General features: G+C 46.3%; 3 protein-coding genes across 4 annotated transcripts in view; 2 read left to right on the forward strand and 1 right to left on the reverse strand.

Moving 5' to 3' along the window:
- prkaa2 (protein kinase, AMP-activated, alpha 2 catalytic subunit) overlaps positions 1-27,919 on the reverse strand; it is a 456,922-nt gene that overhangs the window by 41,593 nt on the left and 387,410 nt on the right. The gene's annotated exons all lie outside the window — the stretch shown is intronic.
- LOC311015315 (flavin-containing monooxygenase 5-like) lies at positions 1,384-4,715 on the forward strand. The gene is made up of 9 exons (XM_084012456.1): positions 1,384-1,548; positions 1,625-1,813; positions 1,974-2,139; positions 2,908-3,050; positions 3,134-3,330; positions 3,415-3,562; positions 3,639-3,846; positions 3,917-3,989; positions 4,070-4,715. Exons 1-9 carry the CDS (start codon positions 1,417-1,419, stop codon positions 4,482-4,484), a joined length of 1,671 nt encoding a protein of 556 aa, XP_083868582.1. The 5' UTR covers positions 1,384-1,416; the 3' UTR covers positions 4,485-4,715.
- Positions 6,436-27,829, forward strand: prrc2c (proline-rich coiled-coil 2C). 2 transcript variants are annotated; one of them, XM_084010728.1, is made up of 35 exons: positions 6,436-6,818; positions 10,584-10,753; positions 11,192-11,366; positions 11,612-11,721; positions 11,975-12,100; positions 12,216-12,514; positions 12,613-12,692; positions 13,084-13,220; positions 13,318-13,405; positions 13,839-14,019; positions 14,123-14,614; positions 14,657-14,843; positions 14,933-15,105; positions 15,506-15,806; positions 15,925-16,135; positions 16,216-18,645; positions 19,324-19,478; positions 19,595-19,749; positions 19,877-20,270; positions 20,387-20,472; positions 20,557-20,751; positions 20,850-21,110; positions 21,499-21,591; positions 21,707-21,808; positions 21,900-22,071; positions 22,288-22,509; positions 22,655-22,776; positions 23,481-23,713; positions 23,802-24,033; positions 24,147-24,257; positions 24,382-24,576; positions 24,666-24,763; positions 25,301-25,427; positions 25,524-25,766; positions 25,885-27,829. In XM_084010728.1, exons 2-35 carry the CDS (start codon positions 10,639-10,641, stop codon positions 26,140-26,142), a joined length of 8,559 nt encoding a protein of 2,852 aa, XP_083866854.1. In that variant the 5' UTR covers positions 6,436-6,818; positions 10,584-10,638; the 3' UTR covers positions 26,143-27,829. The 2 variants fall into 2 exon arrangements, with proteins under 2 accessions (XP_083866854.1, XP_083866855.1); XM_084010729.1 differs by having other exon boundaries at positions 22,664-22,776.

A 27,919-nucleotide genomic window follows, 5' to 3' on the forward strand; every position in this document is an offset into this window, starting at 1 on the left:
GCTTTTAAGCAGCATGTTTAGCCTGAAAAAGAAATGTATAGGTACAATGCTGATATAATCATAAGAGATGGAACCTGTTTGTTTATAGTTTTTTTTTCTTTTACAGATGTTTTCGTGATTAATGCTTTGATTTATTCATCTGTCTTTAAAAGTTTCCATCTGGATGACCAGATAAACGGAGGATTCTTCAGAGCACTTCCCTCATGAGAAATCAGTCTTCAAGAGGCATTTTGTGAAAGCACGTTTATTTATGTTTGAGGACATGAACCCGCGGTCGTAAAAAAGCTTTCAACCGCTCATGAGGACACCCGAAGCTGTTTTGCATAGGCATTATATAACCAAGGTTATAGTTCGTGGGGTATGATTAAATCAAGTTCTTCAAAATGTTGCTACACTAGATACACATTAACCAACGGAATTATGGTGTCTGTCAGACACCTAATCCACACTGAAAAGAGGCAACAGATCTGCAGTCTATTCAAATCTGACGTCTGAAGTTTCTCTTTAATTTTGTATTATTATTATTATTATTATTATTATTATTATTATTATTATTATTATATACTATAAATGCTAGTTTTTATTAACTACTAAATGGAAAATGTCATCAGCTGTGAGGTTTTTAAAATAATATCCTATTATTATTATTATTATTATTATTATTATTATTATTATTATTATTATTATTATTATTACCAATGTATTACCTGAAATGAAGCTAAAGCTAAAAGTTAGAAAACCTGCAGTTCTTCAAATGGCCACACGAGGCTGGGTCCATGCGAGTCAAACTCCATAAATCTAAAAAGCCCAACATTAAAGTAGAAATAAACCTGTTTACAGTCTGGTATGAAAAATGTTTTCTGTATCTGTAGCACATTTACCCATTGATAACACATTTTGGCAGGATGTTTTTTATAAGTCACTTATATATTATATTAAGTCCGGCGAAATTGCAGGTGGAAAAAGCAAGGCTCCCTGCACTGCCCTTTTGTATATTTATTTTGTTTTTACAGTTTACAACATATTTTTAAATTGTTTCTAGGCAACGTATGATTGCGAACGTTATCTTAACACAAACCATGAACTGTATGCTATCGAACACTTCATAGTACTGTTTAAATTCATGGAAACAACTCTAAATGTTCATCCTGCTGTATTGTGCTCAGATCCTGCTAACTACAGTTGGTGAAGTCGTATAGCTGCAGGTAGCAAAAGTCACAATCATGAAGAAAAGAGGCTAATAACATTGTGTGCTTTGAGTTGATTTTTCCTTTCCTTTTTTAATTGGTGCATTCAGGGCACTTCTGCAAAGATCCGTAATGGAAAAACAGACCTTTAACTCACACACTCACGCAAATCAGTTATATCTTCTTTTTCCATCAGACTGCCCCGGTTCCACCGTCACAGAGCTGCAGGATGACTCGTCGTGTGGCAGTAGTCGGAGCAGGTAGTTCAGGTCTGACCAGTATCAAGTGCTGTGTGGACGAGGGGCTGGAGCCCGTCTGCTTCGAGAGCAGCGATGACATCGGTGGTCTCTGGAGGTTTCAGGTGGGTCGGGTTCTTGTGAGTCCACAGCGTATTGAAGTAAGTTGGGATGATTATTGGTTGGGTGTTTGTATTGCAGGAGAATCCAGATCCAGACAGGGCCAGCATCTACCACTCTGTCATCATCAACACCTCCAAGGAGATGATGTGTTTCAGCGACTTCCCCATCCCCGAGCACTTCCCCAACTACATGCACAACTCCCTCATCATGGACTACTTCCGGATGTATGCTGACCGCTTCCAGCTCACCAAGCACATCCGCTTCAATGTGAGGATGCTTCTCTGACTTGTTTTATGCAACTCTGTCCTCGAAATGATGCTTACATTTCACCCCAATCTCAAATGTCAAAATGTCGCTAAATAAGACGACAGACGGTTGAATTTATAGTCAGGTGTTAAGGCCTTGTGTAATTGTGTCCCCCTCCCAGACCAAAGTGTTGCATGTGAAGCAGAGGTCAGATTTCTCTCATTCGGGCCAGTGGGACGTTGAGACGGAGGACAAGGATGGCAAAAGGGAGAAACACATTTTTGATGCCGTTATGATCTGTATTGGACATCACTGCCACCCCAACATGCCACTGCATGACTTCCCAGGTACCATTTACCTCTTTTTTTACTCAAGAACATTCTGTGCTCTAGGGCAGTGTTAACGTTTTTAAAAATGACAAACCATCATGACCATATTCACTACATATCTTCATGACTCCCTCATGTGGCTCAAAGGTGTACTGCAAATACAAATGTTAAATAAAAGTCTGTGGAAGAAATTCGGCAAATGTATGGTGACCCTTAATAATAAAATCAGCTGCGACCCACCTGTGGGTCCCGACCTAGTGTTTGGGAATGACTGCTCAAAGGCATGAAGGAAGAATTATGTTCATGTAATTTTATGAGTCGAACTTTGTCCCATTAAGATCACCTTGTGGAAAGGCCTGACCTTGTCATATCTATGGCGGTTGCATGATAATAAAAAGTGCTTACAATGGGATCATTCAGTAGTATGGTTCACAATCACACAGGTCTTCGTAAATCTTTAATATGTGTTATCTTTGGAGGTGGGAGTATTTTAGATGAATTTAATTTGATCTGCTTTTCACTGGAGTATAAATGAGTTTAGCTGCCAGACCACAGTACAAAAATCTACCTGCTGTGCATATTTGTCTTCTAATGCCCACTCATAGTTAGCCTCATTATGAATAAGTGTCTGAGGTCTCAAATGTCCAAGACTGTCAGCCAAGACAAGTTTTTAATCTGTCCTATGTACATTATAGCTTATATAGCTTATTTTCACAAAAATGAACATATTTTGATGTTGAACATGCCATGCATTTTGTCCGATTGTCATAAATCTGTCCTCTTGAGGAATTGACGCCTTCAAGGGAACGTACTTCCACAGCAGAGACTACAAGACTCCCGAGGAGTGGCGGAATAAAAGGGCGGTGGTGCTCGGAATAGGAAACTCTGGAGGAGACATAGCGGTGGAGCTGAGCCGATTCACCAAGCAGGTCTGCGAGTTAGATCCCTGAACCGTACAACGTTGATGTTGTGACCTTAAGACGATTATTCCCTGGTTGTCTCATATTTACAGGTGTATCTAAGCACTCGGAGGGGGGCCTGGATCGCAAATCGAGTTGCAGACAATGGCCTTCCCCGCGACATGGTCAGGAACAAGCTTACTCACTTTGTGACCCGACTCCTCCCCTTTGGATTAAACTGCAGCATCGTAGAGAGAAAACTCAACCGCAGATTTGATCACAGTCTGTACAACCTGAAGCCAAAGCACAGGTGCGGCAGCAAGAGCGCAGTACTTCTGCACTATAAAAAATGGTTTTATGACTGACATGCTTGCAATATTACCTAAATCCACAGGTTGTTCAGCCAGCACCCCACGGTGAACGATGAGCTTCCCAACCGCATCCTGTCAGGAACGGTTCAGGTGAAACCCAACATCCGCAGGTTTCAGGGCTCCAGTGTGGAGTTCGCTGACGGGAGCGTCGTGGAGGATGTCGACCTGGTGGTAGGTTTGATTATTACACAGTTAATAGTTAGTCTGCTTGGGTGTGTGTGACTGAGACGAGTCTCCCGTCTCACAGGTGTTTGCCACAGGATACAGGTTCTCCTTCCCGTTCCTGGCCTCGAATGTGCTCTCAGTGACGGAGAACAAAGCCTCTCTGTACAAGTATGTGTTTCCTCCTGAGTTGGAACGATCCACTCTGGCTATCGTCGGTCTGGTGCAGCCGCTGGGAGCCATTATGCCCATCTCTGAGATGCAGGCCAGGTGGGCCACGCGTGTCTTTAAAGGTAAAACCGGTTCTGTAAAAAGAAATAAACAAAAAATTCAAGAACTCACCATAGCTCTGATTACAAACAGGCTGCATCAAGCTTCCCTCAGGGGCGTCCATGTTGAAAGATGTCCAGTGCAAGCAGGAGACGATGGCCAGAAGGTAGGATTGTGCATTTTCTTAACTTCACGATTGTCCATTTTGGATCCAAAAGGTAACATGGTCACTTTTTTTTCTTCCAGGTATGTCAACAGTCAGAGACACACCATCCAGGTGGACTACATCAGTTACATGGATGAGATAGCAGGGCTGCTGGGGGTTCGGCCCAACCTGCTGCGCCTGCTGCTGACCGATCCCAGGCTGGGACTCAACGTGGCGTTCGGGCCCAACACGCCATACCAGTATCGCCTCGGAGGGCCGGGCAGATGGGCCGGAGCCCGCCAGGCCGTCTTGACTCAGTGGGAGAGAGTGGCTCGTCCCATGCAGACCAGGACCTGTGACGACCCCAAAGGCGAGAGATCCTTCATGTGGCCTCTGATTCTGTCTGCTGCTGCCGTGGGTTTGGCTGCCTACGTCAACAGGAGCAACCTTCCAGCTTTGCTACAGGATCCCACTGCGCTGTTTGACAACATCAAAGTTTACCTGCCGTCACAGTGATGTGTTGGTCATATTAAATGAATATCTGATGTGAATATGACAGCTGCCAGCTTATCAATCAGCATAGATAGCTTAAATCTAATTTTAAAAACAAAAAAGATAGAAATGAAAAGTACACAGCACATTAAGTGTTAAACCCTTAATACGATAATGCAAAAGTAAGCAGTGGCATTCAAAGGTGCCAATTATGAGATTGGGAGTATTTCTATTGCCTCAACATGGCGACAGCTGAGCCGGCGGCTTGCAGCTAACGGTGCTAACACTGCAAAACATCGGAAACCATGTTGGCAGAGCTAACAGTGTTTGCCTGAAGGGGAACCAGAAAAGGGTGGGTGCTACGCTTCCATGACAACAACACCGGTCGGGACGGTGTTATCCGCTGTAACTGCCATATGAGCAGCACAGAACGGCGTCGGCGAGCTGAGGCACACTCACATGCACTAAAACATGAAGCACACTCAAGTACAGTACTTCAGCAAATATAGGGAACTTTGCACAGGTTCTATTTCATTATTGCTCCCATCTCCTGGACAAACCTTGAACCAGGGTAACATAGACTGGTCACTGCCGCCCCCTAATGGCAGCTTCAGGTGTTCAATGGTGTATTGGTATCAACTATCTCACTACATCACACTGGGATCGTTGGTTTAGGATCTCCTGCAGCGTCTCTCTTTGAATCTAATTTAGTCAGTCAGTAGTTTAGACTGCATTCTTTGTAAAGATGACATGGTGTGATTGTGTGACGCTTTCATGAATTGAGGCATTCAATAAAAATCAACAATGATTATGGAGTAGGAAAAATGGTGGCATTGTATTGTTTTTGTGTATTTTCTTCATCTTTAAAAATATATATATTTAAGGAATGGTGAGCACTGAAGATGAGACACTGATACAGGACAGACAGACAGACAGATATCCATAAATACTTTTTAAACATAAACATTGACTTTGGATGAAGTGGATTAACGTTAAAATGGGATCTATCCGTTTTCAAAGTAACCGCCGCTCGTGAGCCGCCGGTAGACCCCGGAAGAAGAATCGTCCACGCGTGAATCGTTAACGTTTGGGTTGCCAGGTTTGGGCGATACCTATGACATGAATGTCACTTGACGGATATCTAATATTTTACGTATTTGGGAATGTTTTTTTTTTGTTATTCAGCTGTGATTGTCAAGGCAACTGGCTTCATTGAAGACAGCCTTGTTTAAATGAATCTAGTCACTACCCCAGCCCAAAATACCATACCATATAATACTTGAAATGATTACTCCAGCCAACATCTCAGTCATTTTATTTTGTTTACAATTTGATATAATATGTCAATGTTTATTGTGTATTCTTTATCAGATCATACAGTAGCTGTGACTTTAATCTGCAGCTTAATTAGCCTACTGGGTGTTTTAATAGCCTGTTATTTGTACTGTTTCTGCTTTCTACTGATTATTACCACAATCCTAAATGTAAATGCAAATGTTAGCCAGGAGCCTAAAAAGGCATTAGATTAACATGGAAATTGTGTCATATTTGGCAATATAGCGTTAAATATATGTCCATCTACAATTCCATGAGATCTATTTGTTTAAATCAGAATGAGGTTTACTGTCAAGTAGGCCATTCAAGGAATTCACCTTGGTGTTTGGTGCATCAATAAACATATGGAAAAAACACAATAACAATATTATAATGTGCATTATAACAAATGCGTAAAATATAAGTGTTTATTTGAAGGAAGTTAGCTGTACAGTTTCGTGCAGGACGCCATCAAGTAGCATTGTAAAGACGCAGGCTTTTACAATCTTGGTGGCGGACAAGTCTTTGAATGAGAGCTGTTGATGGGTCGACAGATGTGTGTGATTGAGCACCTCGCACAGGGGGGTTCGGGCTGGAAAGGGGGGGATGACACGATAAATCTGGCAACCACAGTCTGCCATCTTTGATTGTGCGACAGGCCGCGGCGCGAGCGGGGCCTCACATACAACTAGGGAGAAGAAAAAAACGGTTTGACACGAGATAACGGGTGTGGGTAGATACGGAACCACGGGGACGACCTCGCACCGGTTCCCACAGTAACAGGACAAGGACGAGCTGGCGGCTCGGAGCGGCGCGGACGACATTATAGACCGTAGCCGTTGCATGTGGGGAGAGCGGTTTGTTGGCAGCCGACGAAGCAAAGTAGCTAACCATCGTTAGCCGAACCGGGCTAGCAGGCTAGCCAGCTTTTGTAATCCGCCGGCCAGACACACACATTCGTCCGACGCAAACCAGGCCGAATTCGGAATTCAAGTCGGGACCGCGCAGCAACCGAACGGACAAAGAAGGCACCGGCGGTGGCAGGTGGGTCTGCATGTCATGCAAAGGTGAATTTTATTTTTGTGAAAGTAGTATTCTACCCGTAGCGGCGGATGTGTTGGGTGTTCACACACAAATGCTAGCTGGTTAGCATGCTCCGGCCACTGAACGGGGCTGGAAGTGGATGTGATGGCGACTAATGAGAAACGAAACTATGGAGGGGCCTGCTCTCTTTAGGGAGCGCCACGTTTTCACATCAAAAACGGGTTGTGGGTTATTTGGGGTGGATTGTAACGTTATCGTTTTTTTAAAAGTGTTCTCGCGCGACCCGGTCTGGTTGAGGTCCGGGCAGAAGAGGGCCTCTGCTCCCTGCCGGTGTGAGCCACCCAGCCCACCAGTGCGGGTCGGTTAACGGAGGAGGGTGGCCTGCACTCGCATCCATCAGTGTATATCTTAATATACTATATTATAAATGTGGCTGTTATGTCATTTGGGTTTTTCGGGATGTGCTGGCGAGGATTTGAGCATTTCGATTTTCATCAGACGTGTGCAGATTAGCACCGTGCTTTCCCTTTTTCAGTCATGATATCTCGCAGATCCAACAGATGTGGTCTTGAAGGAACCCTTTTTTATTCCGTGAGCTTGGCAGGATTTTGGGGTGCGAAAGTCTCCAATTGATTCTCAAACTATTTGTGGATGTAGAAACCACCTGGTGGATCACTAACAGGCCCGTGTACGTGTATATGTGAGTATGTATATACGCGTCCATCCATGAGGAGACATGGGTTTTACTAGTCTTGACTAGTTTAGGGAGGCCATTCGCATATATTGATTGGAGTAGTAGTTATTGATTAGCCTGACCACGACGAGGCCTGATAAAGAGACCTATTGTTAAAGATGAAAATATGTTTCTGAAGGTTCAAGCAATGAGTTTAGGGGAGGGATTTCTATGTCAATCTCTTCGCAATAAACTTTTAGTGGATTGACCAATAGATTACATTGGTCAGTCCACTAATGTGTTCCCATGTGTGAATTTTAAATCTGCATTTTCTGCAATAAATGTTTAACATATCCATTGGGTCTATAGATTTAAGCATCACGTTATTGAAAACATAGCCACCCTTCAATTTATTGTATGCGTAATGAGATTCCCAAGGGAGACCATCTCTGTGGTTTTCATGGCCTGTTGTTGGAGATTCTCAGTTTTCCCCTTTCTTTTTGTTAGAAACTCGTTGCATTGAGCCTGATCAAAGAATGGGTGCGAATCAGTGCAAGTAATGGATACAACAGTACATTTTCTATACATCTTGATATTTGTCTCCACAATCCACACAGTATGCATAATAAAAATGACAAACTTAAGTATTATTATTATTATTGTAACTTTGGCTGTCACCGCAGAGATTTTGGTCCAGAGTTCTTCACTGGAATCATTGTCACAATACAAACAAATGGGTACAATGAAATACAAGCCTTTTAGCACCCATCATTTAGGCCATCTACATGACTTCTCATTCTGTGACTTCACTATTGCATTAGACGGTTCAGTCCCATGATCCCACTGTCAACAAACGATTTGGCGCTGAACAGGTAAGTCATCTGAGCTGACCTGCAGGTTGAACCTGGAAGTAGGTTAAATCCTACAAAGCAAAAGATAGCTTCATCCAGCAGCAAAGATGAACTGCAGTCAATGAGAGAGCCCCGCTGCAGACCACATGCTCAAGTCTGCAGAGCACTGGAGTGCCGTCCCCACTGCTACACACAGCGCTGTTCGCCAGTTTATTCAAAGTTTATTAAGACCGAATGTGTCGTATGTCTAAATTGCACCAAATTTGACAAAGCGCTCCATGGAGTCATCAGCAAAACACCTACAAAGCGTGAAGTACATTGGATGAGTCGTGCTTCGATATGCAAAGGGCAGACAGACGGTCAGAGATTCCTTGTCTTATAGTTGGATTGTGAAAGTGCTACCCGTGACGTGTGGACTGTGATCCAGAAGTATTTGCAGGGGTGCAGGGTCATGCTGGAGGTTGGGCTGAGCTCATTGAGGCTGGGGAGCGGGGATGCCGTTGTATGCTCAGGAACCAATCTTGAGGTCTTTTTAGCTCAGTTTTGACACCTCTACCCAGTTTCGTACTCTTCAATTAAAAACCCTCTGGTTTGTATGAGTCATGTTTAATATAATGTGTGTGTGTGTGTGTGTGTCCCAGACAAACACCCTCAATCGCCAAGAGACTATTTTTGCCAGACCTGCTGCAGTGATGCAGTTTAGAGTACTTGAAAGTGATGAAGAGGTCCTGCCACATTTATATCATTTTCCCTCCACACCTCCTGTCAAGCAGCATAGCACATGGCAAAAAATTTACTAGAACCATTGATTGATGATGATGATGTATTCATTTGTCTCTTTCAACTCTTGTCTGCTGATCTGTGATTTAGAAGGCACACTCAGCCCAGTTTTCAGTTATGCTTTATCCATATGTGTTATTACTGTCCCACTGTACACACAAATCAACAAGCATTTGTCCGAAGTACGCTCAGCGGGCAAGTGTGTGACGGCGCTTAGGTCGAAGAGGACTACTTGGTCAGTGTGTTGTTTTAAAAGAAGGAGACCAGAGAAAATAGGCTAAAACATGAGGTATTGTCACCTCTTCAAAGATGAAAATCTCTTGTAGTCTGTGCCTGGCGATGTTTTCTGGTGTTTCCGAAAGAACTGTTTTCAGACCGCTGGAGAGTGTCTCTGCAGATACTTAAGCCTAAAGCCTCAATTGTGGTAATGCATCAAAGTGTCATCATTCCTCGGCTTCCAGGGCTCAACAGCAACTACCAGAACTGGAACAATGTTGGAGAAAATGCTAAGAGTGCCTGTATAGCCTGCACTGTGCCATTGCTTCATTAGTCATTTTGAAGAGTTGCACTTTGCTCTACGTATTCCTAATGGCTACTTTCAACACCTGCTGCAGAGGCACAAAAACAATTTGATGCACAAGGGTACATCGTAATGAATCCTGATGCCTTTTTAGAATGCTTATGTGCTTACAATATCACTTTTTTTAGTACATTTTATGTAAGTGAAGCCACACAAATGTGATAATTTTTCTTTTTAAAATTTTAGGATTAAAATCAGACAATACCCTAATGTTTTCCTTATTTAATAATGACACAAAACATAATCGTCTAAAGCGTCTGTTGAACTGGGGACACAATGTGTTTTTGTAACTACTAATGAGCTGTATTAGCTACCGTCACTATTCCTCTAATGAAGAACAAAACAAATTACAACCAGGGTTTTATTGTCATGGCTTGGACTACCTCCTCTTAGTCAACTAATTTCTTCAGTCGTTTTTTTTCTATGCTTCTTTGTGATTAATTTTGGAGAATTGTTTTTTTAATGACATTTCCTTTTAAGTGGTTGTTCCAAGGCGAAGTTGCAGATGGAGCCTGCTCTCATCAGAGCTGTCACCCCCCCAAACACTCTCCCTGTTCCGCCACTGCTCAGTTAATAATAAATGACCCCTATGTGACTTGGGAAAGACACTGCAGTCCCGAACATGCTGTATCTCTGTCCATGGTACTGCTCACTCTAATTCACTTTCCACCATGTGCTTCTTGCTAGCCATTGGAGATGGCCAGTGTCTCTAGTGTGCAGTGTCAAATAAAGGGCCTGTCTGCTGCCCCCAAAACATTAATTAATCTCATGTAATTAGTGTGGGCTAATACAGAGGTTTTTGTTATGCTTTTATGTCCAGAGCCAATAACATCCTCACTTTTTTTTTTCCATTATATTTTCTTCTCACTCTTGGTCTACAGGAGGCTGGTTCTGAGGGCAAGGCCAACGGACCAGACTCAATGAGTTTCAAGCGAAATGTCCGAGAAGTCAGGGCAAAGCACCAAGGCAAAGGATGGCAAAACAAAGTATGCAACCCTTAGCCTCTTCAACACCTACAAGGGCAAGTCTCTGGAAACCCAGAAAACTGCAGGTAAGCCCCCACTATTATTCCTTGTTTGTCTTGCACACTACACAATAACTAGAATGGAGTGTACTTACAGTAAATGTGAATAGCTTTGATCTTGAGTTCAGTTGATCTTTGATATAATCTTAAACCCATCGCAACAAATAATAAGTAAACGGGAAGCAACATCCTGCACATCCACAATTTTTACCTAAACACAACGCTACGCAACGCTTCTACCAAATCCTTTGCGACTTCGCACCACTTCCCTTTATTAACATTAGCCTTGGTGCATGTAATTTTCAAATTATGTGATATGGTTTCCTTTCATTTTGGGTAGTCATTTTTGTCAGAAGCCCAGGGAGCTCTAAGGGTTAGGAGGATATGGTTGAATTGCTTTCCCAGACCTACTTGAAACCGCTAATCTTGCTGCTCTCCCGTGTGTTAAATGTTTCTTCATCCCAGTGGCTGCCAGACATGGGCTCCAAAGTTTGGGCAAGGTTGCTGCCAGTCGGCGCATGCCCCCTCCGGCCAACCTGCCCAGCCTGAAAGCAGAGAACAAGGGAAACGACCCCAACGTCAACATCGTCCCCAAAGACGGTAGTGGATGGGCATCTCGACCTGAGGGAGGGGAGGAGAGGTACATTTATTAACTTATGTGCACATATGTATGTGAATGTGTAGCGTGTAAACAAACAAACAAAGCACCACCCAAACAGTCATCTGACTATGCTCGGTGCTTGAACTGCCAAGTCGTTTCCAGGCTCTCGCATCCTATCACAAAAGTTGAATTGACAAAACAGTGTAACCACGGCCTGATTGAGAGGAGTCTGTAGTCCATCTTTCAAATCTAAAGTAAAACCGTTCTGTTTTTTTGTGTCACAGGCAACAGGAGACACCCCCACCCCAGGCCAAACCAGCAGTGCTCCCGCCACCAGAGCCTTCTGTTGTGGCCAGCCGCTCCTGGGCCAACAGCAAGCCGACGCAGCAAGACGGTAAATTTGCTTTTCGCTCGCTCCCCAAGCATGAAATGTACTCATAAAACGCAGATCAGCTGTGGTACTGCTTGGCATTTATGTAGGAGGCTGTGAAAACGATCTGCTACATTTGCTGGCAGCACTCAAACGTACCACTTTGCATGGACCATAGATCTTTACTAAATGTGATGTTCGGTTAAGGATTAGACCTTGCGATGCTTCTGTGAGTCACTGTATTACATGTATTCACTGTATACATTGTATTCTACAGGTGCTCCCCGTGTAAGCAGTCACTTTCACCAGGAGTTTCCCAGCTTGCAGGCGGCTGGTGAGCCAGAGAAAGGGGACGGTCAAGAAGAGGAGCCTTATGGACCAGGCCCCAGCCTTAGACCTCAAAGTATGGCTATATTCATGACCGTAAACATCAAGTGCTCACTGATTGCTTTCCGTTTTCCTAGTGTTCAGGCACTGAAGCAAAACAATAAATCTCTCCCCTCCTCCTTTCGTATTAGATGTTGGCAGTTGGCGTGAGGGTGGAGGCAGGAATTTGAACCCTGCGCCCAGCTCCCCTGAGATGGACAACAGGGCTCCGGAGGAGGGAGGTACGGGCCTCGGTACCTCTACGCCACCAGGGGAAGCTGATGAGGCCGGACGAAACGTAACCACCGACGTCCAGAGGGATAAGCGGGATGTCAGGGAGAGGTTGCCCCCCTCTGGTCCCCCTCAGCCTAAACTCAATGGGGGGCAGCAGCCTCCTGCTGGGGTGCCAACTCACTTCGACCCTGCTTTCAAAAGCATGATGCCACCCTACGTAAGACTCGATTTGATATTTGTTGGCACATCAAACTCGTCTCTAGTGATGGTATCTCTTCTTGAGCCTGTGTAATAATTGCTGTCTTTGTCTGTTAGATGTTCCACGCCTATCCTCAAATGACTTTTGGCCCAGGGCAGGGAAACTTCAGATACCCTGTACCACAAGAAGGAGCAAAGTGAGTTCACATCTTCACGGCTGAGACCAAGATACTTGGGTTGAAGGAAACATAACATAGATTTATGATGTTTATTTTAATTGTATCGTTGCACAAACACCATATATTCTGGAATTGATTATTAATGCAACAATGACTCTCTTTAAAGGCAGTTGAAAAAAGCTTTTATACACAAGTTTGCTAAACGACAAATATAAGATCACACATAAGCACACCGTAATCATAAATCTTATACGTGTCCAGTCCTGTTTTTGGCAAATGTCAGACCCAGGATACATCCCTCATATCTTAGTACCTAGTATATAGTTGAATAGAGGTATTTCCTTTTTAATTTATGAGACCAGGTGCCATAACAAGCCTTCCTTTCCTTTTGTCTGTGTTGGATGGTCAGGGGTCCTCGCCCAGTACGACCCCAGCAGGGTCCTCCTCAGGCCTGGCTCCAGGATCCAGACAGACCCTCTATCATCAGTGCAACAGAACTTAAAGAGCTGGACAACTTGGACACTGATACCGATGAGGGCTGGGCAGGTTCGTAGCCACGCCAGTGTCTAAGGATAATCAGTCGAGGTGGGTCATTTCACGGCAGTTCTAGCATCTTAAGAATCATGTCTCTTGTGCCCTCCAGGAGCTCAGATGGAGGTGGACTACACTGAGAAACTAAACTTCAGCGATGACGAGGAGAACCAAGCTGCTAAAGAAAAAAGAGAGAACTGGTGAGTATTTTAATCTTAACTTTTCAATACTTTGCATTGTCTTGAATTCAGAAGTTAGCTTCTGTGCTGCAGTATTATGGGGAAACACCTGTGTGGTTCTTTATTTAGCCAATTCATTCAGCCAATTTACCATGTTGACATTAATTTCACAAAGTAGTGGTGCAACTATACCTATATCGATACATCTATGTATTTTTTTTTTTCTACCCTGCAGAAAGTTTTCTTTCTATTAGTGTCTGAAAATATACTTTTGGAGGCTTTTTTTTTTTTTTTGGTATTGATAATTTTGTTTTATCAAATTATCATTTTTTACATGGCAATCAAATGAGAAGGTGCCAAACAGTTGATACTGAATACAAGGATTCAGACGTTATTTATTTATTTAAATGCTTAGGTTAGCTAAATATCTGAACTGTTTTGACATCATTTTCAGGGAGTGGATGGGTAAAGTGGAGCGTATAAGATCTCGGCCACCAGACGGTCAGGAGGGCTGGAAGGAGGGTAGTGAGGTACGTGGGGGCAATAAAACCTCATGGACCGACGGTGATTGCAGAGCACCATCACCTGGCAGTATGGGGGAGTACAATAAGTCAGCTGCTCCACAGGACTACCAGGTAAAGCTGCATTTGCATTACGCATAGCCTTCTGTTGTGTATGTGCTGTTTATTTTAACAGCATGGTCATAAGTCTATATTTGTACTCATTTTGCTTCTCTAGGGCGGTAGTCGTTCTGTTACTGGTGGAGCCCAACGTGTGACCAAACCACAGGCTGCAGCAGCACCTGGTGCCGATGAGGACCCCGAGGCCTGGCGACAGAAGCGAAAGAAGCCTCAAGAAGTTTCCGAAGCTGTAGAACGAGCGAGGCGACGGCGAGAAGAAGAGGAGCGCCGGATGGAAGAACAGCGGCTCGCTGCTTGTGCTGAAAAACTTAAACGTCTCAATGAGAAACACCGCCAGGCAACTGAGGGCAAGTCTGCCCTTCCTCAGACCACCACAGATGATGCGGGAGCTGCCCAAGAGGAAGAGCCCACATCAGCTCCTGCTCCTGTATCCAGTCCTGTCCCTCCCCTCTCAGTTTCGCAATCGCAGGCGCCAATCATGCAAGCTCCTCTAACTGACGCGGTGGAACAAGATGAGGAGAGGATGGAGCCAGAACGAGAGAGTGTAGAACCAAGTCCGGTAGAGAAGGAGGAGGAGGAGGAGGAGGAGGTGGTGGTGGTGGTGGAGGTGGAGGTGGAGGAGGAGGAGGAGGAGGAGGTGGTGGTTCACCTGCCTCGTCAGCCCAGCCCACCCGTCCAGAGACCTGTGTCCGTACCTCCGGAGCCTCAGAGCGAGGAAGAGAGTTCTTTGGTTGAGGTCGCCCCCCTTATGGAGGAGAACCAGGTGGACCGGACAACAGTGCCTATCCGAGACTATTTCAACATAGAGGACAACAGAGGTGAGCCAGCTTGACGCCTTTTGTGTTTTTAACGTAAATTATCATTGTATGGTTGCGACTGACTGCCATTGGTTTTGTTTTTCCTGCAGTGGATGAGCCCCACCTGTCTCTGCCTCACATGGACACCCCCAGTGGTGAGGAAGTCCCTGTGGCACCACCACAGCTGGAAGGAGAAGCCGCAGCTGCTATGCGTCCCTCTCTTACCTCAGGCTATTCGAAACAGTTTCAAAAGTCTTTACCACCTCGTTTCCTCAGACAGCAGGTAATGATGTCCCCATCTGGCTCTTGTAGGTAATAACAGTTGGGATGTTGCTTGTAAATAGGAATATGTGGCCATGTCAGCGACTACTGGGTTAGTGGGGGACTTGATAACTAACATTGTTATTTTACTCTGTCAAAGTTTACATAAGAAAAGATTAATTGGACATTTACGCAGGGGAAGTGTTACTAGAATTACAGGTGTACCTAATAGCATTACTGTAATACTGCAACATATTTGCTTGGAGCATTTAGTAATATTAGTTGGCAATTTCAAAGCAGTGTTGTCTGAAAAAACAGACGTGACATTGACCCATCAGTACCACAAAGGCAGCCATTTAAAAACAAGTTGGCTTTATTGTTTCTTAACTTTTCTTTGTTGCTATTCCACGTTGGTCCTGTAGGAGCAGATGAAGCAACAACAATGGCAACAACAGCAACATCAGAGTGGGGGCTCCGTGTCCCCATCAAGTGGTGGTGGTGTTCCAGCTCCACAACAGCAGCAGCAGCAGCAACAACAACAACAACAACAACAACAGCAGCAGCAGCAGCAGCACCGCTCCATGTATCAACCCATGGGCCCCCACCACCAGCACCTGGCCTCCATGGGGTTTGATCCTCGCTGGCTCATGATGCAGTCCTACATGGACCCCCGCATGATGTCAGGACGTCCTCCCATGGACATGCCAACTAACATTCACCCTGGTAGGGAGTTTAATAAGTAAAATGGTTGATGTACAAGTATCTGTTTGATTAATGTGCCAACAAGCTGACAGATGTGCCAGCCAACCTTTTTGAAGTTACTGTGTTTTGGCCCCTCCAGGGAGGATACCTCCGAAGCAAATAGTGCGCAGAGAGCCTGGTGACAACTCCAGTTCCAGCTCCGACTCTTTTGACCATTTAACCCGACCAATTCGTGACCATGGCCTGCCATCAGACTCACGGATGGTATGGGGATCAGACCCATACCCACAATCAGAGCCGTTGCCATCTGTAACTCCTCCAAAAGGACGGGATGACGTCAAGGAGCCGAGGTAAAAAATAATAATAAATTACATCAGAAAAATCTTTAATTTTATACACATACCCATACCCAATAACAATTTCTCCACAGGGTGGACTCTGGTTTGGATCTGGACAGAGGTCTCCCAGCTATGTATCCCCAGGACCACAGTGCATTGGACTCTCATAAAAGTAACTTCTTCCAGGACCCTACGGAGTCCCTGTCAGCATTTACCCAGGGCCCAGAGGATGCGTCCGTGCCTCTAGAAAGGGTCCCCGTAGTCTCAGCCTTTGATCCTGAGGAGCCAGGCTTACCCAGTGGGGAAGAGGTAGAAGCCCTCGGTCAGGCTATGCTCCAGAGGAGTGTCTCCCAGGGCTCCAGCCACTCCCTCAAGCTGGATGAGCCCAGGTTTGATGGGCTATCCCTGGGAACCAAATCACTAGAGCGACAGGACACGGGAGAACGTGCTGATGATAAGAATGAACTCTACCCACAAGCTGTGGTGACTAGCAACAGAGCTACACCTCCTGCTGATGGATTACACAAACAAGAGAAGCTTCCTCTGCCAACCTCTAACAAGCAGAAAGCTGAGCTGCGTTGGGCTGGAAGATCAGGGACCGGACGCAGAGAAGGACCGGGAGGAGAGAGACCCATCCGCAGGTCTGGGCCAATAAAGAAACCGGTCCTGAGGGACATGAAAGAAGAGAGAGAGCAAAGGGAAGAGCGAGAGAAGCGTCATGAGAGAGGGGAACGAGGAGACCGGCCTAAAAAGGACCAGCCATCCAAAGCTCCTTCTGCAGCTGCTGTTGTGTCTGAGGGCTCCAGACCTCAGGGGGAGGTGAAGAGAGAAACTGCTGAAGCTGAGGAAACACCAACTGCCCACCAGAGAGTCAGAGACTCCCAGCCTTCATCTGGGCCTCCAACGTCTTCCTCTCAGGAGGAGAAAGCGGACAAACTGCCCAGCAATGACAAACATCCAGAACCAAAACTTCCCTCCAGGAAAGAGTCCAATCTACCTCCACGTTCCTACAGGCGAGAGGAGAGAGAGAGGGAACGTGAGCGGGAGAAGGAAATGGACAAGGACAGAGAGAGAGAGTGGCCCGCGGACTCGAATTTCAAAGGACGTGGTCGAGGGGAGTATTACTCCAGAGGGCGGAGCTACCGGGGCACTTACGGTGGCCGAAGCAGGGGGGGTCGTGGTCGAAGCCGAGCAGAGTACAATTACAGAGAGCCCCGTTCACGTTCTGATTTACCGTCTGCTGGCGGTGCTGCTGCCTTTCGCAACAGGGAAGAAAGTGAAACGCGTAGCGAGAGCTCAGACTTTGAGGTTATACCAAAACGTAGACGCCGGCGTGGATCAGACACAGATTCTGAAAGCGAAGGTGGGAGAGAGTCTGCTAGTGATACTGGACCCTCTGACCGCGAGCCTAGCACCAAACCTAGCCGTCCATTGAGGCGAGAGCTCCCTGGGGATGCTCGACCTGTGCCCCACAAGCCAGGCTTTGGACCTCCTCACATGGGGGAAAGGGTTGGACCCAGAGGGGACGATGATGGCAGACCCAGGCCAGGGTTCCTTCCTAAAGGAGAGCCTTCTCGGCGAGGAAGAGGAGGACTATACAGTCGACGAGGTGGAGCAAGGGAGCGCGGCGGCCCTCGTTCAGGCCCTCTTAGACGGCCAGGAGCAAGAGAGTCCTGTTCTCAGTGGCCCTCCAAACCCATGGAGACATTCAGGCCTGAGGACACTGAGTCCACATCAAGATATGACAATCCTGCCTCTGACCGACGGCCCCCTAAATCTGATAGCAAGAAATTTGGGGATGGGCCTCCTCAGAGTAGTAGAGAACGGCCTCGTCGGTCCAGACCAGCACGACCCCCCAGACAAGATAAACCACCCCGCTTTAGGCGCTTGAAGGAGCGGGAAGCTGCAGTGTTAGCTAGTGGAGACATGGCCCCAAGTCCCCCTGTCCCTCTACTCCCAGTGCCTGCTGTCCCAAGCTCTGCCCCTGCCCCAATTTCCCACTCCCCTACCCTGTCTAGAGCTCCAGGAACCCCTGCAACTGTGCCTGCGGAAGTGGCAGCGACTATGCCAGCAACCGACTTGTCCTCTCCCATAGAAGCACCCTTGTCTGAGACCGGCAGCCCCACCATCACTGCAGTCGGTACCAAGTCTCCCGACTTGTCCAACCAGAACTCTTCAGATCAAGCCAATGAGGAATGGGAAACAGCCTCTGAAAGCAGCGACTTCAACGAAAGGAGAGAGCGAGAAGAAAGGAAAGGAGCATTGGAGGCCGCTAATGAAGCAGCCACTGCCTGTGCCCCAGCACCTGCACCGCCTCAGAGGTCTTTGACGCCCAATAAAAGCCCTTCTGATGGAGGGATGACTCAAAAACGGGATGGGGCTCCTGGAGCAAAGAGGAGTTTCTCAAGTCAGAGGCCTATAGAGAGACCGAACCGTAGAGGCAACAGTGGCGCCAAACCAGGCCGGAGCTACGCAGGGGGAAAGGGGGAGAGAAGGGGAGGTGCCAAAGCCGGCCGCAAAGGGTGAGTTTGAACAATGAGGTGTTTGTTCGTCTGCTTACATTAACACTTAGCACAATGGACTTGACTAAATGAACAATGTGCGGTAGGATAATACTGCAGGTTTATTCACACACAATAAAACCCTTTGTCTAGTATTCTTCCTAATTAATTGTTGCAAATTTTAAAAGATTACATTTGAACGCATCAGAGCGGCTGGTCACCAGTCATGGTCAATCAGCTGAAAACTCTTAAAGAACTGTTAAAGAACCCTCCACTGGTCAATTAATGCACACTTTAGTACAGTAACCCAAAGTGTTTTGGGTAAAAAAAATAGCTTAAAATTGCATCAGTGTGGTGGTATTTTTAGACTTAACTGTCCTCGATGGTGGCATTTTTGATAGAGAACAATTAAAACATTTTCTCCCTTCATCTATCTGGTGCATCAACACTGTTGCCGTGTAGTGGCTTCTTCTTGTCACCTTCTACTTCAAAGGATGGTACTAAAATAAACAATAGAGGCCTAATTTATGCACAAATCTCACGTTATTACAAAATTAAATGACACTAACATTCCAAGTGTCTCGGGCCTCCTTCACCACCGCACTGTTGTTCTCTCAAACATAAAAATCTGTCTTGTAGCTTCTTGTTGTGCCTCAATTTTTCTTCCTGTCTCCCAAAATGCGTCTCTGATACGAGCAGCCCTACAGCCCCCGATGGGACAGCACAAACAGCTGGAGGAGCATCCCAGAGGCCTATAAAAGACCAGTCTAGCCGTCGCAAAGATGAGGCCAAACAGGCCGCTAAGAAGCCCAAAGAGAATGCTCTTTCCCAGTTTGATCTCAACAACTATGCTAGTAAGTAAACGCGTTCATACTCTCGCACTCTGCTTTTTACTGATAACCCTGGAACCTTTACCTGGCTCTAGCTGCTCTTGACCTGAAGACTGAACATAAATGTCTGGATCATGTAGGTGTTGTGATCATTGATGACCACCCAGAGGTCACCACCACAGAGGACCCACAGTCCAGCACCAATGATGATGGCTTCACAGAGGTTGTCTCCCGCAAGCAACAAAAACGCCTGCAGGATGAAGAGAAACGGAAAAAGGAAGAGCAGACACCTCAGGTACGAGGACACCACATAGTTATAAATAAACTAAACCAGCAAAGTAATACTTTGATTATAATGAGCCATACTAATATTTGATATATTCTCTTTTTGACACTATGCTGTACTTGTGCTGCTCCTACAGAACTGGAGTAAAAAGGGCTCTGGTGAGAAGGGCAGAGGAGGCGGAGGAAAGCTGCCACCAAGATTTGCTAAGAAGCAGTCATCACAAAATCAGCAGCAGCAGCAACGACAGTCCTCAGAGTCTCAGCCTCCTGTAGCTCCCACCCCTCAGGCCCAACAGCAACCCCCCATTTCTACGCCCCAGCATCCTCACCTTGCCCCCTCCCAGCCTGCTGCATCCCCCCAGACTCCTCTGGAAGGAACAGTGGCTCCACTGTCCTCCATCCCCCCTGCCACTGTGGACTTTACCTCAAAGAGCCTACTGCCCGCACCTGCTCAGACACACAGCACCCTGGGTACAGAGCTGTGGGAGAACAAGGTAGCGGGCTCCACTGTCCTTCCTGATGTCAAGAAACGTGAGTGGAGCAGTCGGTTGTTTTAAAAAAAAAAAAAAAAAAATGTCTTAATCTGGTTGTGATGCAGGAATTTATCATCAAGCTCTTGTCTAAAATATGTATTGTGTGTATTCCAGTTGGTCCAATCAGCCCTCCTCAGCCACCTTCTGTGAGTGCCTGGAACAAACCTCTTACCTCCTTTACTGGCACTGTCTCCTCTGAGGTATCTTGACTGCATCGGCCTCCTCTGTTGTTGAGCCTGTGTGATCCATTTTTGTACTGATAAACCACGAATGTGTCGTTTCAGAATGTGAAGCCTGGATCAGAGGGCAGTGTGGAATTGGCAATAGACAGTATTCAATTTGGAGCGCCGTCATCTGCGGGCAGCACCGACAGTGATGGAGTTCCAGCATTGCTGGAAACTGTCTCTGAAAACAAACTACCTGCTCCCAAAGAACAGAGACAGAAACAACCTCGAGCTGGCCCAATCAAAACACAGAAGGTAACTCTGCTGTGGAGGAAACTCGCTGTTTGCACAACACTGATTCCTATTCATGCTTGTGATCATGTAAATATAACATAATGATATAATCTCTCCAGCTTCCTGAAATGGAACCAGTGGAAACCAAGGAGTACAAGCCAGGTCCCATCGGCAAAGAGCGCTCTTTAAAGAACCGCAAGGCCAAAGACGCCGTTCGTGGAGGAGAAGGCGATGGAGGGATGGAGGGAGTAGTCCCCGGAGGAGGCGTCAGTAGAGCCACCGACTCCAGTCCTACCACCAGCGACGCAGCAGTACCAGAGCTGGGAGACATCGAGGGCATGATCACTGTCCCCTCAGCAGAGTACAACAGTATCTCTAAGGTACATCAGTGACCGCACAGCCACAAATGTTATTAATTTAAAAATATATACATGACTAGTAAAAAAAAAAAAAAAAAAACCTGCATTCAAATATGAAAATGAATTATTGGATTGTGGAAACCGAAAAACGTAATTGGCAACAGGGCGTTCGACAGAAGTTCAGCAGTTACAGTGCTGCATCACTCCTGGCCTATCAGGACACAGTGTGATGGACTTGATGCATAAGATATTTGAATTTACATATTTTTTTAAGAACAAATATTATTTATTTTTTTTAAAATGTAAGGCCCTACATCAAACCTCCCAGGTGTTGATGCACGGAGCCCTGTACACGGATGAATAAGAAACGTGTTTGTGTGTAAACTGAATTTAAGACTTTGCCTCCCAGGAGTCCGTCACCGACTACACCACTCCCTCCGCCTCAATGGCCGACAGTGTTCCTACAGGAGTGAACAAAATAGAAGAGAGCTTAGTGGCAAATGTGAGTACACATCCTTTTTTTGTTCAGATTACTTTTTAATTTGAATTGATCACGTCTGTGCCATAATCCAAAGATTAAACATTGCTTCGGGGTGATTTCTTTTAATGCATTTCAGGTGGCGCTACCCCACTCATTGCCCATTCCTCGACGAGAGACCCTGCAGCAGAGCTCCAGCCTCAGCACCGTGTCTCCTGCTACCGTTGACCTAACACTAAAGGTACACGGAGAAAGTAACGTTGCCTGGAGTGTACTTCTCAGAAAAGCTCCAGTGACACATTACCTAAACTTCTTTCCGTCTCCTCCTCCAGATGGAATCTGCTCGTAAGGCGTGGGAGAACTCCCCGAGTCTGGAGAAGAATGCCCCAGTCACTTCCTCTTCCTCCCCCATCACCTCCGGTACATCCTCGTACTCCACCTTCTCCTCAGCCTCCATGCCACAGATCCCTGTTGCTTCGGTTACCCCCAGCACCTCGCTGTCAGGTAACATCACTCCCAGTTTTTAGTATCTGCTGTATATCTCCAACAGCATTGCGTGTTGATACCTCGTTTACCTCAGAACTGCTGACATTCTACTGCACACTGACAACAAACGCGCTTACGGTGCGTTTGTTTGTTTTTGGGATTTCCCCTCTTTGTGCATCCGTCGTATCCATTATGATACCTTGTATTCACCGCATGTGTATCTCCACCCTGCAGGATCGGCGACCTATACAACGTCGTCCCTCAGCACCAAGACCACCACAGCCTCTGACCCCCCTAACATCTGTAAGGTGAAGCCCCAGCAGCTGCAGGGTGGAAGTCTGTCATCCTCCAGCAGTAGCAGTAGCAGCAGCAGCTTCTCTCAGTTGGGCTGTGTGCCAACCCTGCTGCCCCAGCAACAGCAGACCCCACAGGTGTACGTCTCTCAGTCTGCAGCAGGTGAGATGTTGGTTATGTTGCACGTTAGCACCATTGAAATAAATGAATATTAAGTAGAAACTTTGTTCTGATATTTCATTTTCATATTTCAAGAGCTGTTCACTATGTTATGCTATCATTGATATTTAAATCCTTTTCTGTTGAGGTTCTGCAGCTCAGATTCCAGCCTTCTACATGGACACTAGCCACCTATTCAGTACCCCCCACCCTCGCTTGGCACCTCCCTCCCTGGCGCAGCAGCAAGGCTTTCAGCCCGGCCTCTCACAGGTAGGAGTTTCTGTTGGTTGCACACTTGAACATGTATTTAAGCTATAAACTTGCTATACTTTGGGGGGGAAAACATCAATGCTGATGTTAATATTGACATTTCTTACCAAATTAATTCATGTTTTTTGTTGGATGATGGAATCGACTGTTTGGGACTGAGCTACATCATAAATTAAAAGAATGTTAATGTCTGCCTCCTCATCTCTCCCCACAGCGTGTATTTTTAAAATTTTCAGTAACCACCGTGTAGCATTACAATCACAGCATAGGACAAGCCTGTTCTCTTCTTTCTATGTCCTGGAAATTATCTGGTGAATTAGTGTTGATCACTGATCATCTGGCGATAGCAAGGTGCTCTCCTAAGCTGTCATCTGTGTGTAGATCAAACATCAAGTTGTTTAATTTTTCCTCATTGAGCAGCTGTTTAGTTAGCTAGCTGAAGGTCGGTCTGAAGACGGGTGCTAACGTTGGGATTCAATTCTAGTTACTACAGCCTCTGAAGCTGGCGTCTGCTCTCCTCCCAGCAAAGTAGTCCCCAAATTCATGTCGCATTAAAATCAGTGCCCCTTGCCATATCGCCATTTTCCGAGCAGTCATATTTGTTGATGCTGCATCGAGGCTTACATCATATGGAAGTTGCCGTGGTTTCATCTCTCAGCTCCAAAGTAAAAACTTCCACTCTGTGTTCCTCCACCTTTTCATAGCCGACGGCAGTCCAGCAGATTCCCATCCCTATCTACGCTCCATTGCAAGGTCAGCCGCAGCACCAACATCAGCACCAACATCAGCATCAGCATCAACACCAACATCAACATCAACACCAACACCAACATCAACACCAGCACCAGCATCAGCACCAGGCACAGCTAGGACTCAGTGCTGGTCCTCCAGTCTCCCAGCCACAGGACCTGTTCAGCTCCTCGCTGCAGCCTTACAGGTAACACACAACGCTGCACAGGAGTTCCCTTCTCTGCTACAGCTTTCATTGTTCTCCCATCTGATCCCGTGTCCTGATCCGTCCCCAGGTCCCAGCAGGCGTTCATGCAGAGCAGCCTGTCGCAGCCCTCCATGATGCTGTCGGGACCATCCCTGCACAGCTATGCTGGCGTTCAGCCACCTGACCTGGGCAAGCCTCAGTCTAGTCTGGCCTATCAGCAGGCCTCCTCCACCCAGCACATTCCCATTCTGTTTGAGCCACAGCTCAACCAGCCCTCTGGCATGGGGGGTTCCCAGCTCATTGACACACACCTGCTTCAGGTACGCTGTCTGCTCACAGGAACTCTTCCACTCTACATCTATGATCTTTACATCTGCGTGTAATTTATTTTGTATATTATGTTTACATTCAATCTGATATGTCTTTGCTTCAGGCTCGACAGGGGATGAGTCAGCATTCAAACATGTATTCAGGACAGGTGCAACAACATGGCCAGAGCAGCTACTATAGCAACACTCAGTCACCCAGTTCTGCAATGCAGCAGGTAACTTGCATGCAAACACAATGCTTATGAACCTTTTTTTTTATGTAGCTTATCTTTATTAAAAACCCAAATTTGTTAAATTTCCAGTGGTGTGTGAGAATCCGTGATCTTTTTCTCTCTCCAGGTGACGGTCCCTCTGACCAGCTCCCAGTTGTCCCTGTCAAACTTTGGTTCAGGTGGAGGCCAGCCCCTCCTGGCGCTGCCTCCCACTCCTCCCCAGGCCCAGCCCCCCAACATCAACCGACAGCCCCCGGTCTCCCAGCCGTACCGAGGCATCATGGGCCCCAACCACGGCATGATGCAGCCTCCCACTAGCAAGGTACTCGTCACTCTCAGAAACACAAACGGGCTGATTTTTACTGTTTAAAAGTGTGAGTTGTAACACATTTGTGTGTTGGCGCTTTGCAGATGGACATGGATCTGAAGCTCTTCGGCAGTGGGATGGATGTGAAGCCTGGAACCCCTCCCATTGGTGCCAGGAGCACTACACCCACCAGCCATTACAGGTACCACCCATTAATTACCAAAATTAGCTGCTCTGTTTCAACAATGTTTAAAACGTGCAAACAGGCTGAAATTTAACCGTGGTGTTGTCGGAGATGCAGTGTCTTCAACCAAGAATAGAAGAGCGATGCTAAAAGATCTGCAAATTTGTCGGTTTGGTGTGAACTCACATTTATAATGCAACGCAGAAGGATTGATGTTCTGTTTTTGTAATGAAGTCTGATTTTTTTTAAAGCATTTTCTAAATTAAATTGAAATCCAGATATATCTGACTGCTTGTATTAATCTATGAAAAAGTAACCATGTGCAGTAATACAGAAAATTGAGGATGTGATGCATGGTGATGGATAGAGAATTGTTTTGCTTTCGTTGACGGGTGAAAAGTAATTTCATTGTGAGGCACCAACACAACTCTGTAGCGTTGCCTGTCATTTGCATATGTATGAGATCAAAGTCAACAACCTATCAATTTGTGGTTGAACCATCATCATTTTGGTCATTTTGATGTGCTCTAAACACGTTTTCTCGTCCGCCTGCAGGGCCAGCTCCACGTCTCCCAGCAGCCAGTCCAGTAAGATCAACAGCATGCTGTACCAGAAGCAGTTTCAGGCCAACTCTGCTGGCATGAGGATGGCGCAGCACTTCCCCGGCCAGTTCAACCCACAGGTAGAGTAATGATCAGACAGCAACACCGCTATTTTTGATTGTTTATATGTTTGATATGGTTAAACTTCACCCGTCTCATGTTCCTCATCATTTCAGATTCTGTCTCAGCCCAACATCGTCTCTCCTCTGGTTCGACCTCCTCACGTTAACTCGTTTGCCGGGGGAGTCCAGCGCTCTCCTATGGGCCCTCCGATGACCCCCAACGTGGGCGGCGGTCTCATGCCCCATCCGCGACCTCAGCACCCACAGCACAGCCAGCACCCTCCCCGCGGACCTCCCGGTCCCTCGCTTGCTCCCCGAGGCACACAGGCGGCTCTGAAGGCTGAACAGGACCTAAAGGTCTGGTTCCCTATGTGAACTGCTCTGTTTTTTTTAACTGGCCGGTCGGATGATGAGAGAATCTTTCGGTGATGAGTGGGTTTTGCTGATTTTAGATTTTTGCTCTGTCACTCCGCAGGCAAAGCAGCGGGCCGAAGTGCTCCAGTCCACTCATAAGTTCTTCTCAGAGCAGCAGCAGCAGCAACTCAAACCCCCGCAAGTCAACAAAGTGTCTCGGCTCGATCAGGGGGGGAAACCCCCGCTAGACGCCTCTGCCCCAAACCACCAAGTGATGATCGAGCGCCCCGATTCCGACAAACCTCCCATCTCCGTGCCCAAGCCCATACGGACTGGCCCCATAAAACCACAGGCCATCAAACCAGAAGAGGGCAAGTAAAGAGCGGCAGAAAAACCTCTTCGGATGACAATATGAATGGATGGAAGAGAGAAGAATCGATCCCCATTCACTCAGTCACCACCTCATATCAGCCCTGGGGGGGACAGCGTGGGGGAGGAGGAGGAGTTGATGGTAGTGGTTACTAAGAGGGAGGCACTGTTCTGCCTAAATGTAATCCTCTTCTTTCTTCCCCTGTCTTGTCCCACTGTAGGTGGCGGCGCCTGAGTTGGATTCTTCCATCGCGTTTAGATGCCGATTTAAAAATGGCTGCACAAGTTGTTCCATATAAATCTACTGAGACGGTAGATCAGAGGAGAGTTGGAAAAAGAGAAAATTTGAAATGAGATTTGCTGCTGAGTTTGCCATTTTTTTTATAGCTCTTGATTTCTGTTCCTTTTTTTTAAATTTTGTTTTCTTCCCCAATAGGATCACGCATATTATAGGAGAAACCCGTTTTGTTAACGAACGAATGAATCGGTTTTGTTTTTGTAGTCGAATCAATCTTGTTAAGGAGATGACATTTTAGTGAAGCACACTTCTGTTGCCCAATCTCTCCCATCATAACTAATCCAGCGACGTGCGCACGTGGCACTGCACCTCGTTACCACACACTCACGTTTCATTCACGAATACCGCACAGACATGAATTCCGAAAGTCTCTTCATTTTGTTTGTTTTTACCGGAACGGAAATGTGAAAATTTACAGCAGTTGATTTGAAATTAACGGTTGATTTATCGACGAGTCTGCCTGTGAGCCTTCGCTCCTGCCTTCTGCTCTCATCTCCCTGCCTGAGAAGTACTGACATGTTGGGATGGGTGTGTCCGGTGTGCGTTTGTGGTCTAAACCGAAGGGGAAGCTCGAAGTTGGACTCTGCTGTATATTTAGCCAAAGGTTAAAGCAGCGCGGCGTCACAGCCTTTATGATATCACGAGTTTTTGATAAGACTTTATGGGATTACACGGAGGATGTATGATCCACGACACACAGCTAACTGCCACACACCGTTTTCACCGCTTCCTCGCGCCCATCCTTGCTGTCGCACAAACACACACCTATACACACATCACCGTAAAAGCACCCAGGCCTGCTGCAATTGATGGATTTCAGTGCCCTTAGCTAGAGTATAGCTGCAGGATAGGGCTATTTAGAAGGATAGAAACAGTGAGGAGTTGATGGCTGAAACAGTAGAAAACTGTGTGCGTGTGTGTCCACCCTCATAAAGAGAGGGGGGGGCAAGAACAGGATGGAGAACAATGAATTAAGATGAAACGAGAAGCCTCAAGTTCAGAAGTGTTTGGGCAGAAGGACACTTGTTTAGTTGTCTTTGCTGATGAGAGCAATCAATGCTGTTTTTCTGTCTCTGCCTCACCTCCGCTGGCTGTCCCACCCAGACTGCGTTCATCTCGGGGTTGTGGCGACGAGGGTCCTCCAGAAATGTACAGTAGTATGCACCCTGAGGTGGTGAGGGGCATCCTCACGTCCACCCGAGCCGGGCGGTAGGGGAGGGAAGATTCCTTGCTTTGGAGTATAGATGAGGGAGGGAGGGTAATGATTTTTTTTGTTTGTTTTTTTGTTTTGTTTTTGTTGAACTTGTACAGGGGTTTCATCGCTGTATTAAAATATGTACGGTCTTATTTACATTCTCTTGGTTTGGTTACAGAAACTAATAAAATAATATACTGTTGAGATGTTTTTCAGTGGTGCCTCCTTTGTCCTTAAAGCAATCTTCCACAATTTTCCCTGAATTATTTTTGCTTTGCGTTGGATTCGTACTCA

The sequence above is a fragment of the Eutrigla gurnardus genome (genome assembly GCF_963514095.1).
Source record: "Eutrigla gurnardus genome assembly, chromosome: 6".
Lineage (NCBI taxonomy): Eukaryota > Metazoa > Chordata > Actinopteri > Perciformes > Triglidae > Eutrigla > Eutrigla gurnardus.